The sequence below is a fragment of the Pan paniscus genome, chromosome X (genome assembly GCF_029289425.2).
Source record: "Pan paniscus chromosome X, NHGRI_mPanPan1-v2.0_pri, whole genome shotgun sequence".
In the NCBI taxonomy this organism is placed as follows: Eukaryota; Metazoa; Chordata; class Mammalia; order Primates; family Hominidae; genus Pan; species Pan paniscus.
Genome location: NC_073272.2, coordinates 106,270,468 through 106,286,636, shown reverse-complemented (window position 1 = coordinate 106,286,636; position 16,169 = coordinate 106,270,468). Strand labels below are relative to the sequence as shown.

At 32.2% G+C, this 16,169-nt stretch overlaps 1 protein-coding gene across 2 annotated transcripts in view; it reads right to left on the bottom strand.

Moving 5' to 3' along the window:
• Positions 1-5,595: 5,595 nt before the first annotated feature.
• RNF128 (ring finger protein 128) overlaps positions 5,596-16,169 on the bottom strand; it is a 101,628-nt gene continuing 91,054 nt past the window's right edge. For both annotated transcript variants that reach the window (XM_008973079.1, XM_003819665.4), the window contains exons 4-7: positions 15,251-15,333; positions 12,323-12,419; positions 11,371-11,539; positions 5,596-7,034 (exon numbers count right to left, since the gene is read on the bottom strand). In XM_008973079.1, the coding sequence (XP_008971327.1) occupies positions 6,901-7,034; positions 11,371-11,539; positions 12,323-12,419; positions 15,251-15,333 (483 nt within the window). In that variant the 3' untranslated portion in view covers positions 5,596-6,900. The remainder of the gene's footprint in view (positions 7,035-11,370; positions 11,540-12,322; positions 12,420-15,250; positions 15,334-16,169) is intronic.

Genomic DNA, 16,169 nt, shown 5'->3' with positions numbered 1-16,169 from the left:
AGTTTCCTACGCGCTTTTCTGTGCTCAAGCGACTGGAACATGGGACTACCCTTCCCACAATACACTGGGGTGAGAATGGGTGGGGGTGCTTTCAAAGCGGGTCCCAGCCATCAGTTAAGTGTGTTTTGCCTATCTGAAGTTTAAAGCATTTTTTTGGTTCAAATAAGTGAGTCCCAGGTGTAAAGGTGTTGCTTCTTTTTATCATTTTACAGCCGAAGGCATTAAACTGTAGAAAACAAAGTTTCTGGAATTTTGGAATATCGGTTCATTCCAGGAAGCAGCAGTAGCAACAACTAACATTTAATGAGCTCTCACTATAAACTCAGGCGATCTCACGTAATCCTCACAGCAGTCTTGCGAAGTGGACATTCGTCCCCGCTTTGCACATTAATAAAGGAAAGCGCTGTCGGGTGAGGCGACTTATCCAAGGTCACACAGTCAGTGATACGATTCCTTCTCTAAATCCAAAATTCATGCCTAGATTAAGCTCTTTTTGGTTATATAGGAAGAATATAAAATTTCCAGAAGCCACGCGTTTTCTTCACTCCGTGCACCGCTCCTTTCCTTCACTGTCGCCCCTATCTGTTTATTAAACTGCTGTAATGAACCACAGAAAATCTCTTGTCCAGCTTCCTATTTTGGAATCTAAACAATTTATGTGCATTTTTTTTCTTTCTTACACTCTTAAAAAAAAATCCCTTTGGAAGCAAACTTGACCTCTTTGTATCTTGGCAATGATGCGCAGCGGTTTGAACACTAAGGTGAATGAGGTCAATAATTTGCATGATATCGCTGTGAGGAAATATTTGACAGATGTTTTTATTTATTGCAATAACTAAGTCCACCGGAATTAAAGAGTGCATTAAAAGTGAAAAAAAGTTTAGAGGGAGGAAGGAGTTGGGAGGCCATGTATAAGCAAAGGGCTCTTGGCAAGCTGTTTTGAGAATAGAGCCTCAAAGTCATGTGGATTAAAAAAAAATGGGGTGGGGCACACGCAGATGCCAAGCCAAGGAACTCTGCCCTGGAGGAGCATCTCTGGGGTAACCTTCCAAGATGTGAGCCATCTCGAGTGAGGCAGGCGTGTGCTCCAAGCAGGGATTTTTCTTGTGAATGAGAAAAGGGGCAATCTGGGATTCTCTTCTACTAAATGGCAGTAAGTAGTCCCAAGGCAGCTATCTGGACAGTTTGGAAAGAGATAATCCTTTCAGAGTCCAGACTGCAATGTATCTTTGGGAAAAGCCATCGCAATTTGAATGTGTACTAAGGGAGGTAATTTCTTCTTCTCTTCCTGGAGAAAGATCAGTAAATGTAGCAAACGTTGAGAGATATCTTCCTTTCTTTTTACCTTGCCTTCCCCTTTTTACTTCCTTCCCCATCAAACCACATCCTTTTCCAATACCCTTAAAGGTTACAGTGTGGCAAAAGCTATCCAGAACTGGATGGCTTTTCTACTTGTTTACTCTGCAATTTCTTCCAGATATACCCACATGCTCCCTGTTACAGGATCAGGGCCACTTTTGGCTTACAGCAGGGCGTTTAGAGAGCTCCTGCTTTAGTAAATAAACATTTCACCAATTATGTAAACATTTTTTTCTAATTAAATTACTTATGTGATCTAAATTTTTGGCTCAATAATAAACGACTTAATTTCGCACCCTTGCAAATAAAAGTATTTTCCTAGAAGCACCTTAAAAAAATAGAGCGTGCCACTCTATTCAATGTCAATATAAATTGCTTGGGGAAGGACTGGGATTGCACACTGTCTGCATTGCTGGTACAGTACTGGTGCTGTACTGGTACTGTATATGTATTATGTCATTTAATTTTCATTAATAAGCTTGCACATTTTTACATGCTTACTTTACAAATGAAGGAAAGGAGGCTCAGAGAAGTAACTTGCTTAAGATCATATAGCTAAATAAACAGCAAAGCTGGAATTTGAACCTAGATTTGTCTGATTACAAACCATGACACTATACTGCTTATGCATATGGTCCATAGTTACCTCAAATACAATATGTTCAAAGCCAAACTTATTTTTCCAATATTCCCCCTGGTTGATGTTTCTCCTACTAGGTTTTCTAGTTCAAAGGCCACTGTTTACCAAGACACTGAAAGTAAGAACTTGGTGTTAGTCCATTGGTTGGCCAGTCTCTCTCTCTCTGACACACACACACACACACACACACACACTCCTCTACTTCTTTTTCAAAAGTCCATCCTATCTGCCTATTATGGCTTTAGATTAGCCTCACAACACTTTCCCGCCATATGATAATATAGCTTCCCAACTCATCTGTCTGCTTCCATTCTTGTTTTCTGACTTATCCAAGCCACATATTAACAGACCCAATAATACACCATGTAGAGATAAATAATACCTCATTTTTCTGAAGGTCAGTCTTCCAGCTGACTCAGCCTTCTAAGAGCCTCAAACACCTATAAGAAAAGGTATTTGGAAACCCCAAATAGCAATTCCAAACCCTGTGCTATGGAAAGACTGAGGCTGTCACTCAGGATTTTACTGGCTTTTTTGAAAGGAATGTCACTAGCTTAGGTTATACTTTTTTTGCAGTCTGCAGCTAGTTTAGAAGCAGTAAGATTCAAAACAGGTGGACTACTGCCAGAAGAGAGCCATTTAAAGCTTTGCTACTTAAAATGTGGACCCCAGACCATCAACATTTGCATCACCCTGGAGCTTGCTAGAAATTCTGAATCTCATACTTCCTTCTACACTTGCTGAATTGAAATGTGCATTTTAACAAGATCCCCAAGTAACTTGTAGGCACATTAACGTTTTAGTTGCACTGAGTTAAAGCAAATTAGAATTTGAAAATCAAACTCTACAACAAATTGAGGGTACTTATGTTTCCATTAAGACCCACATAGATATCTTCTTAAAAAATAGGCTATTAATGAATTTTAGATAACTGAATTGCTTTTTAAAAAGGTTTATAACAGGGGCTGGGTGCGGTGGCTCACGCCTGTAATCCCAGCATTTTGGGAGGCTGAAGAGCGGGTGGATTTCTTGGGCTCAGGAGTTTGAGACCAGTCTGGGGAACATGCCAAGAGAACATGCCTGTCTCTACAAAAAGTACAAAAATTAGCCTGACATGGTGGTGTGTGCTTGTAGTCCCAGCTACTCACTAGGCTGAGGTGGAAGGATTGCTTGAGCCTGGGAGGCAGAGGTTGCAGTGAGCCGAGATTGTGCCACTGCACTCCAGCCTGGGTGACAGAGTGAGACGCTGTCCCCCCCCAAAAAAAATGTTTATAACAGCACATGACCATTTAATTTTCTAAGGCCGTGGTTTAGATGTGGGATATCAGTTGGTATTATAACTAGAAGGGGAAATTGCCACTAACCTTCCATGCTAAATCCTATTTATCTATACTATTCTCTTAACCATCAATGTCTAGGTATGCCTATTAGTGTCCCACATTCATGAGACTGTTTATGTAGAAAAAGGTTGAGAACTAGTGGATAGTGTTTCTCAAACTGAATTTCACATTAGCTCTGACGGTAGAGGATAATGAACGTTTATCTCTGGAAGTCAAAGTGCCCATCACAATAATGAATTTCTTTTAAGTCTCGTGTAGTATATTTGTTTAAATTTTATATTGTTCAATGTTTAAAAATATAAAAAATTAACTCCAAACAAAAGCAATGAACAAAGTGAATAACTGAAAATTTGTTACAGCCTAACGTGATAACATTTTTCCAGACATTATAGAACTTAAATAAAATGTTTCATAAGTGAACAGAAACTAGATGTAGGTGAGGGAAGGAATCTTCCTAGCATTCCAATTGTATCTCTAAATATATTTTTACTGATTGACTTGGGAACCATGTATATTCTTATTTATAAGATAACACAACCTGGATTCCATTAAACTTACAAATAAACTGTGAAAACCCTTCTTAAGTTGGAGACTCCATAGACACACAAATATTACTGCCACTGTTAAAAAACACCAGCTTATATTTTTACTACGATGTGAGAGTGTAGCATAAAGTCTGATGCTCAAGCTAAAGAATGTCAAATGATAATAGCAGGAAGAAAATTCCCAAGTGTTACGGAATTTCTCTCCTTGGTTTATAACCAAGAGAATCTAAAACATATATCTACACAAATACTTGTATGTGAATGTGCATAGCAGCATTATCCGTAATGGCCAAAAAGTTAGAATAGTCCAAAGGTTCATTAACTGTTGAATGGATAGCCACACATGATATAGCCATACAATAGAATATTGCTCAGCAAGGAAAATGAACGAAATACTGTTATATGCTACAACATGGAGGAACCTTGAAAACATTATGCTAAGGGGAAGAAGCCAGTCACAAAAGGCCTATAATGTATGATTCCATTTGTATGAAATGTCCACAATAGACAAATCTATAGAAACAGCAGATTGGTGGTGATGTGGGGCTGGAAATGGGAGGGGGAACTAACTGTAAATGGGCATGAGGGAATGTTTTGGGGTGATGGAGTGTTTTAAAACTGGATTGTGGTAATAGTTGTACATATCTACACATTTGCTAAACACATTCCAATGATATATTTACAATGGGTAAATTATACTTCAGTACAGCCGTTAAAAAACACTTAAAAATGCCCCCAAAGAAGTCCCACAAAACTTGAAAAGAGGTTAACTATCTAAGAATATAGGGCAAGAATATAGGCATCACACATCCACCCTCGTCCCCAGCATATCGTCACATAAGACACATGTACCTGGTTTGATAATCATAGTGCTGAGGCGTTCCAAGCATCTGTGTATTCTTAACATGCTTGACAAAAGAAAGATGCACTTAACTTATTAACAGCATCCTGACAATCACACTGACAAAGAGAAGGCTGAAGAAAAACTTTAAAGTAATAAAAGTTCCTCTGTCATGTATAGCATGAAGATGGACTGGCATCAAGGTCTATTTTAATGTTATATTATTACTGGTCAAACCCTTTTTACCTGGCTGACATTTAACAATAATTCATGGTAAGTTGAATGATACTACAATGGCATCCATTCCTCTCTATGTAATATGTAAATATATCATACTAATGTTTCAGTGTTTATTGATCAAATATATAAATGACCATTTATATCCAACCATTTTCTTATCTCCCAAATCCAGACATATTATATGAGAAAAATTAGTGTATGGACAGTGATAAGGTTTGGATATTTGTCCCTTCCAAATCTCATGTTGAAATGTGATTTTCAATGTCGGGGGTGAGGCCTGGTGGGGGTGATTGGATCATGAAGGTGGATCCCTCATGAATGATTTAGCATCATCCCCTTGGTGATAAGTGAGTTCTCACTCAGTTCATGCAAGATCTGCTTGTTTAAGAGTCTGGGACCTCTTGCTTCTCTCTCTCTTCCTCCTGCTCTTGTCATGTGATGTGTTTCCACTTAGCCTTCCATCATGACTATAAACTTCCTGAAGCCCTTACCAGAAGTGAAGCAGATGTTGGCCCCATGCTTACTATACAGCTTATAAAACCATGAGCCAATTAATCCTGTTTTCCTTATATATTACCCAGTCTCAGGTATTCCTTTATAGTGACACAAGAAACATCCTAATACAGATAGTTAAACTAACACCAGACACAAACTTTTATTGGAATATTTTATTTACATTTTATATTTAAAGAGAATCAATACAAATTGGGACATATTTACAGCATTTCAAATCAGTGTACAAGAATGCAATGGTTTCATCCATTCAGCAAACAAAAATACATGTCTGTTTTATTTTTGCCTAAATTCTGCTATAATTTGAACAAAATTCTAAAACAAAAGCCACACAGAGTACAAATAAAGTGCATTTTTAAATAGCTCTATTTAACTTTGGTGGATGAAGCTTCAAACTTTATATTAAGGCACCTGGAATTCTCCCCTCCTTCTTTTTCAAACACCAGGAAAATGCATTCACAAAATTTATAGTTACACGGACAGAATTTTAGTTTATCTAATGTAATTTTAGCCCATTTAGGTCAAACATAAACTCAATTTTCAAAGTAACATTGTTTGGAAAACATTTTCAACAGACTAATTTTACAGAACATTTTTTTTTCTGTAGACTAATTCATGAACGAAGATCAATGACCAATATTAGTGTTACTTACTCTGTCATTAGCACTTTCAAACAGTATGATGATTCATATACTGAGCTTTTGAAAAATCCCACAAGTTTGAGAAATAGTTACACAGTATTTTTGTAAGGAATTTTTTGTCTAATCTTGTGTCAAGTTGATGTCACTAATATACCAATCAATTAAGTCCATAATCTCTGATAAACTATGGTTGACAAATCACATGAAGTACATTCAGCCTAATTTTAAAAACAAGAAAAAGTAAAAATGAATATTTTGCTTTAATCTTTTCTATTAACTTAAAGCAGCTTAAATAGACATTTCAAGAAGTACTAGCCTAAGTTTGCATTGCTTTTTACATTACAATTCCAGATCAATATAAGCACCTGGAGAAAAACCCTGACACATGTAGCCCAAGCTAAAGAAGTAGTATTTTTCATTAAGATACTATCATAAAATAAAGTGATTACAGCTACTCCACATTTTAAAAGCAACATGTTTTTATAAGAAAATTGTTATAAATGAAAAAACGTGACTTCTTGAAGACAGTTTTGAATGTCTAAAAATGTTGCTATCACTACTGAGAGGAAACTTGCCTATGAAAAATATTATAATGAGTTTGTGGAAAAAAGTTAACAGGTTAAATATTTTAAGCCATTTAACTATAGCATAATATTAGTCATCTGAGCACTTTCAGTATCACTCTTATTTTATTAAATTTATCCAATTTATTAATAGAAACTAGGCCCTGATTGGCAGTTCTGTTATTACTAATGGTTCAAGTTTTCTATTTACACAGATTTTAAGATTTAATTTCTCGAACAGCAGTCTCTTGATTAGGAGTTTCGTCTTCTTCAAAGGTTGGGTTGTCAACATGAGGAATAACATCCACTGCCACAGAATTTGCTTCATGGTTTACCAGCTGTAGATTTTCATCTTTAAAAAGAAATAGCAATTTTAGGATGATTTTGCCCCTCTCCTCTTTTAAGACAAAATTCAACATTTACTTCCAAGAAGTCTTTCTTATTTAATTTCAACATACACTGATTACCATATTCATTCCCTGTACCTCTAATAATTATATGATTTATGCTATATCTTACATAAAGCACATATGGCATTATTATATTGATTTATAATTGCTTTTTTGATTCACGTACATGTGCTTATTTCTACCTAGATTATAGCCTCCTTAAGAGCAAAAATTATGTCTTCTACTTCTTCCTTACCTTAAATATAACAAGCTGTTAAATCTGGCTATACATTTCAATCACCTGGGCACTTAAAAAATTACCAGTGCTTCTTCATTCACATAAGTATAGATAGACAGATTTAAAAAATCAACCAGGAAGTTGGAAGGATGCCCAAAATTGAATACAAAGAGTAATAAATGAACTTAATTGTATTATAAATGAAATACATAACCATGTGAAGAGAATGGGGAAGAAAACAACTAAACTTAAATAACTTTGGAAAACAGTATTTTGACTCTAACCTGTAAGGCTAAAAACAAAAAGAACTGTACACTAGTTACTGACATTGTTTTACACAGGGGTATGTGTTAGCAATGCTGAAACTATTTTATGTATATTCTATAATTGAACAAATAAGTAAAAATACTGTGGATAAAAAGAATATTTCTCCTTTCACTGTCGGAGAAAGGAGTTACAAATAAATAAAGGGGGAGGCTAGAATGAACCCTGTCGTGTGGGATTGGAATCAGATGTATTAGTAGGGTCATTGTTTTTCAGATAGATAGATAAAATGACAGATAGAGAAATAATGTATATGTATGTGTATATTTGTGAGAGTAAATACATATATTTTCTAGTCTTGTTCACTAAAAGGGCCAATAGCAATGACACCCCAGTAGCAATAAGCATGCCCGTTGCTCAGATCCTGGTTTTGAAATACTATTCTCCAGTAAAAGGCCTCCTGAAGAAGTGGCTGATTCTAGGGCTAGGAGAGGGAAAGTACAAGGTTAACCTAGATTTTAGCCTAGGGGCCAGCAAACTCCAGCCTACAAACCATAGCTAAAAGTGCTTATCATGGTTGTAAAAGGTTGTAAAACAAACCAACAAAAACAAAAAAATAAGAGTATGAAAATGAAGACTTAAGGCCTTCAAAGCCTAACATATTTACTATGTGGCCCCTTACAGAAAAAGTTGGCTAATCCCAGACCTAGAACACCTTGTGTTACCAGAAAGTAAGAAAGTTGAAAGAACACAAAAACCAACTTGAACAAGTTCCCAATGACCAAATCTAGGATGATGTGAGCAAGGGATAAACGATGAGAATGATATTATAGAATGAAAGAAACATCTAGGATCCTATAGTACAATAAATAAATAACTCAATAAATAAATGGAGGAGAAGGAAGAGCTCTTCCTTATATTAGAAGTTTAATCAATAAATGTACAAAGAATGATGCAAACAGAAAATCACCATTTGGTGAATACTTCAATAATTACTGCAAGCAAGAAGCATCAATGATTGCTAAAAGTAGTGGGTAGAAGTATGATAAGTACCAGGACATTTGTGTAGTCTCCAAGTATCTCTCTATAAGATATTTAATAATTACAAAGGGAAAAATAGTAACTTTAAAGGGAGAAACCTGGCAGACACCACCTCAACCAAGTGGGCAAAGTTTGAATCATCACTAATAAGACACCAACATCACGTGCTTCCTGGTATGATATGGGGGCACTGAAAGGGGCACAACATCACTTCTGTAGTATTCTTGACAAAAATGGACAATAAATTTAATCACTCGGAAACAGCAGACTAACCCAAATTGAGGGACACTCTAGAAAATAACTGACCAGTAATCTTCAGAAGTGTCAAGGTCATGAAAGACAAAGACTGAAGAAGTGTCACAGATTGGAGACTAAGGACACATGACAATTAAATGCAATGTGGGATCCTGGGACAGAAAAAGGACATTAGTGGGCCAGTTGGTGAAATTTGAGTCAAGTTTATAGTTTTGATAATAACATTTTATCAGCAAATTTCCTGGTTTTGATAATTGTATATGGTTATATGTTAACATTTGGAGAAGCTGGGTGAATGGTATATGGGCATTCTTTGTATTATTTTTGAAACGTTTTTGTCAGTCAGTCTGAAATCATTTCAAATTAAAATAAAAAATACCTGTGCCCGGGCCCTGCACCTCATGTTAAATCACAGTTGCTCTGAGGTACAATCCAAACATCAGCAAAGTTTAAAATCTCTGCAGGTGATTTTTATGTACAGCCAGGATTGACAGTAGGGCCCTTATTCAATGGTTCTCAAAATGTGGTCCCTGGACTAGTAGAATCAGTATCACCTGTGAACCTGTTGGAAATGAAAATTCCTAGGCATCACCCAAAACCCACTGAGTCAGAAACTCTGGTGGTGACCTTTCCGTTTTAATAAGCCCTCCAAGTGACTCAATGAATACTTAAGTTTGAAAACCAGTGCTCTAATAGAACTTAGCCCAGTGATGTGACACACGACATGAACTATGTGTATTTACAAAGTTATGCAAATCAACTATCACCATAAGAATCAATGGCTAATACGCAAGATTCTTAAACTAGTAATATGTAATCCCAGACAAAATTAAATCTGGTTTAAGTGGTAATTGATTCAACATAAATTTGAGTATCTACTATGTGCTGGGTGCTGGATAGACAACAGTGAATATAAGACACTGTTCTTATCCAAAAGAACTTTAAAAGTTTTAATACAACTCAGTGTAGTAAGTGCAATGATCGAAGTTCTATGGAAGCCAACAGTAGGGCCATCACATCTAGTCAAGAGAGGCTTCTCAAAGAGGTGTCAGTCTTAAAGGAGAAACAGGAGTTATACTGGGCTCCCCTAACTTCTTGGGTAAGGAAGAATGGAAGGAATAGGCAAAGAGAAGATAGTGGCTCAAACTATGACTGTGGAATTAAGGTTGGAAATTAGGGGACAGAGTTGAGAACACAGAAGGGGAAGTGGGAAGAATTTGGGATGTCCCTAGTTTCTGGTTTGGGGCGGTTGGGTGAGTATTACTATCATCCAAATTAAGAATACAGGAGGAGAAACATGGATCATTATTTCATTTGCTTTTCAAATCTCTGCAAAATCTGTTGTGCTTACCTTTTTCCCCCACCCCACCCCTACCCACAGAAGAACAGAACACAAAAAGAGTAGATTGGAATGTTGTTTTTTAAAAGACTAGCAATAAATTATCTCGTACACTCTCTTTTATCTTTACTGAATTCTATTACCACACAATTATGAGAGTACAAGATCATCTGGGGCAATCAGACAATGATTCTCTATTACAGGTAGAATAATCCACAGATTATTAAGATACTTATAACTAGTTTATATTCAAGGGAATGTCTGAAGATTAGATACAAGAAATACAAAGTTTGCCTTTGTGTGGTTATATTCATTGTGATATCTTCAGAAGTGGTATCTATGGCACTGATAAGCCTATAGAGGACAAAGGTTTATATAATAGGAAGCTGAAAGTTTCATAAGTCATCTTGACAATCAGTTTTTGTTTTACTTTTATACTAGAATTAAATTATCTCAAAATGAGGATTGAGAGAAGACTTTCAAACCAACAAAAACATGGAAAAGATTGAGGTAAAAGAAAGGGAAAATAATTTTTATAGGGGTTTTATCTTTATAGGGAAAAACAGAACTCCCTAAAATTTCTCATTTGGCATAAAATTACTAAGTTGCAATACAAATTCACATGAATTTTGAAAATGATATATTCAATTTTAGTTTCTGTTTGTCCATTTCATGGTAAATAGTCAACAGGTGGCAGCACATACCATTCTTAAACAGTTTCCTACTTGCAAAACATGGGTTCCAGAGAAGTTGGGTATAAATCAAACTTTTGTAAATTGAATTCTGTTTTATCATTTCAGAACTCCTTTATTTTAATTTCTGCTTTATCTGCAATAAACAATGGCTCCTAAAGTTTAAAGTTTCTCCTTACCCTCTGTAATTAGTTAATAAGCCAAGATTTAAATGCATCAGAGAGAAGCTTTCCAATAAATCTTTCTTTTGTAAATAATCCCCACTCTGATGCATTTCATCTATTTCAAATACATTTGAATATATGTATATTAAGGTAAGGGTGCATCCTTCACGGCATTATTTTAAGTAGAAAAAACCTGGATCATGATAATGGCTGAATGGAACAAACGCTAAAAAGCAAGAGTACTATACAGGCATATGATCTACAATGGATTGCAGGGCACTCGTTAACCTTTAGTATGATGCTTACTTGTTGACTGCACGTGTTCCTCCAGAGGCGGTTCATCTGTTCCCTGTACTGAAGCATATCCAGATGATGCGGTCTCGCTGCGATTATCCTCTTCATGGGAGGAGGCACTATTAGATATTTCATTGGATACAGGGACTTGTAAAGACACTGATCCATCTTCAACATCCACCTTTAAAGAACATGTAACAAATTAAAAGCCTCTCAGTGTACACGCTTTTCCTCGACATATCACTTCAAAGTTTCTTTATAGGTGACTCATTGGAGCAATATTTCTTAACCTTTTAAACCTATGATCCCTTTTGATGATCACAAGTCTCTTGTTAGCCCCAGTCAAAACAGAGTAACTGGGTCCACCAATGGGATGAAAGATGCTATAGGCAGAGTGCACTCTCATCTGGTATGTTCATTTGGGTGATACCAGCACTTCATAAAATAATGCTGGGTACAAGTTAGGCCCTAAAAAAACATCATGCTGTCCCCTATGGAACTTGAGAATCATTGTCATCTATGCACGTTCCCAAGTCAAGATTTGAGCTTGATTTTATGTTGTATCTTGAAAATAGGCCTTTTTTTCATTTACCAAATATAAAATTATAATTTAATACTTATTATGCTTTCTCAAATTATGTCTGCTTATTTAACTACAAGTTTGGTCACTATGCAATAGTAAAATATTACAAAAATAGAAAGAGGGATGCCAAGTTGGTGGTTTATATGGTTATCATTTCAAATTCTGACCAAATAATGAGTCTATTTGGAAAGAGGGAGGAAGAAGGAAAATGGAGATGGCCCAAGATGGCACCTCATTGTCTATATGATATAAATATGTCTGGTTTTAGGTATAAACTATAAGTATGGTGTATTACATAGCGAAAAAATAAGGATGTTATTTTGTTATTTTCCCCAAAGCCCAGGCATATATTCTTCATATAAATAACATATTAATGTTTACCTCAATTCCCAAAGCTTTGAGTATGTCACATTTGCACATGGGGCAAGTCCTGTGTTCTAACAGCCATGGGTCAACACATGTCTTATGGAAAATATGGCTAATGTAGGAAAAAAACATAATTATCAGTTGTAAAGTAGCAACACTTTACCTAATATATATTAACAGATTACTTAGTGTAACTTTATTTAGTCTTTGAATGGATGCCTTTCCTTTTAAACACACTATTCATAAAATGAAGGAGTCACAGAAACAAAATTTGGAAATTCCATAATACGGTACTTTTAAATGTAAAAGCCTCATTACTCTAGCTCCAAAATAAAAATATTTTCAGTACTCATTTGAAAATGGCTAGGACGCTACCTGACCTAAGACTTTGTTCATTATTTCAAATCTTAAACAGTTATAATTCCCTAACTGATAAATGGTACAGTCATTCTCAATAATATAGTCCAATATAGTATTGAGTACAACAACACCGTACTGATGCTTTAGGCAATGTGATATGGTCCAAGAGCATCACTATTGTATTAAATAGCTAAAAGAAGTAGTGTTAAGAACAACCTTCAGGAGAGGGATAATTTAAAAAACTAAGGAATGAACACCTTCAAACAGATGCTCATAAGTTGATTTCATTTTATTTTTTTCTTGATGGATTAGAATAAATTTAACATTAATCCAGTACTGTCCTTATATTTACATGTGTAACTATATATAATACTACATATTATAATATTATATAGTATATATTATATATAATGTATATAGTGTATAATGTATATAATATATACACTATATTATATATAGTGTATAATGTATATAATATATACACTATATTATATATAGTGTATAATGTATATAATATATACACTATATTATATATAGTGTATAATGTATATAATATATACACTATATTATATATAGTGTATAATGTATATAATATATACACTATATTATATATAGTGTATAATGTATATAATATATACACTATATTATATATAGTGTATAATGTATATAATATATACACTATATTATATATAGTGTATAATGTATATAATATATACACTATATTATATATAGTGTATAATGTATATAATATATACACTATATTATATATAGTGTATAATGTATATAATATATATACTATATATTATGTAGAGTATATATATTATATAATGTACATATATACACATAAATATATAATATACATATATACATAATATAATATAAATACACATAAATATAAGGATAGTACTGGATTAATTTTAAATGTATTCTAATCTATCAAGAAAAAATAAAATGAAATCAATTTATGAGCATCTATTTGGAAGTGTTCACTCCTTAGTTGGAATTTATATATATGTATTATATATATACAATTTACATATATGTATAATATATACACAATTTATATATATGTAGTATATATACACTATATAATATATATAGTATATAGTATATATAGTATATAGTATATATATACTATATAGTATATAGTATATATACTATTATATACTATATAATAGATAATATATAGTATATTATCTCACTATATAGTATACTCAGTATATAGTATATATATGTACATATACATATACATATATTATATACTATACACTATATAGTATATATACTCAGTATATAGTATATAATGTATAATATATAATATATTATATATACATTATATAATATATAATACATATTATATGTAGTATATATCATTATATATAATATATAGTATATACACTATATATAATTATATAAAATATGTATTATATATAGTATATATATTATATAGTATATTATGTATATTATATATACTATATTTAAAATATAGTATATATAAAATATATTTATATATAATTATATATTATATACTATATTATATAGTATATATAATTATATATACTATATTATATAGTATATAATTATATATACTATATTATATAGTATATATAATTATATATTATATACTATATAATATAGTATATATAATTATATATACTATATTATATAGTATATATAATTATATATACTATATTATATAGTATATATAATTATATATTATATACTATGTTATATAGTATATATAATTATATATTATATACTATATTATAAAGTATATATAATATAGAGTATATGTATTATACATAATATACTATGTAAGATATATACTATATAATATATAAATATATTATTATATTTAATATATAATACATATTATATATATTATAATTATAATTATATAATTATAATATATAATATATATATAATTACAATTACAATTATATTATATATAATTTATAATTATAATTATATGATATATAATTATAATTATAATTATATATAATTTAGAATTATAATTATATTATATATTATATAATATATTATATAATATATAATATAATTACAATATTACATATAATATATAATATATATTATATATTATATATTACATATAATATATAATATATATTATATATTACATATAATATATAATATATATTATATATTACATATAATATATAATATATATTATATATAGTATATATAAGATATAATATATATTATATATACTATATATAATATAGTATATATAGTATATATAATATTAATACATATTATATAGTATATATACTATATATAATATATATAATATATATATATCAATTGTGCTGGCTAGGTTCTCAGTTTTCTATGGAATTAGTTTAGAACAAATTGAAGCAGATTACAATTAGACTTATACCAATTTCAGTGGTATTAAGAAATGAATAAAAATAAAAATAAACTATTCTATATTTAAATGAAGATAAGTTAAAAAATAAACATTTTTTACATTAATTTGGAAATATTAAAAATAGTTTTCTTCCATCACAGTCATTTTTGTGGGTCACCTATTTTATTGAAGATATAGAAGAAAATCAAACTTACTTGCACGTTAAGATGCGTACCAAATCATTTGGTTTATACAATTCAATGCACACAGCACAACTATCTCCATCAGGGCCAATTTCCTACAAGCAAGTAGTTATTGTTACTCTGACAGATAAGAAAAAATACATTAAACTACAGAACAAGATCAGAACATACATGTACTTAACCAGCCTAAATTCCTATAAAAGGAGGAGCATTATATCACTGAATGATTATGTAACTGTAAAGTTCCCAAAGGTGATTTAAAAGTATCCAGACTTTAAAAAGGTAAAAGAATAAACTGAAACAAAAAGGGAACAGAACAAAGGGAAACATGTAGCACTGATTTATTTTTCCTGATTTAGGATATATAAAATACCATTTGTGCAAGCTCTATAACTTTTCTCATTTTTAAAAAATTAAGGTATAATTCACATACAGTAAAATTCACCCTTTTAGTGTACAGTTCTGCACGTTTTGAAAAATATGTTGTCACTTAATCCTTATCACAATCAAGATATAGAATAGTGCTATTACTCCCAACAAACTCCTCCAAACTCTTTGTAGTTAACCTTTCCTCTCATCCCCACCTCCTGGCAACCACTGATCTGTTTTTATAGTTTTGGCTTTCCCAGAATGTCATATAAATGGAATCATGCATTATCTAGCTTTTGAGTCTGGCTTTTTAAACTTAGTATAATGCATTTGAGATTCATCCATAATGCTGTATGTATCAATGGGATTCCCATCACACTTTTATTGCTAAGTAGTATACCATGATATGTATGTACCACAGTTTATCCATTCACCAGTTGAACAATATTTGGCTTTTTCCTAGTATTTGACAATTATGAATAAAGCTGCTATGAACAGTTGTGTTTTTATGTGAACGTAGATTTTTTCTCCCTTTAGGGTAAATATCTAGTAGTGAGATTGC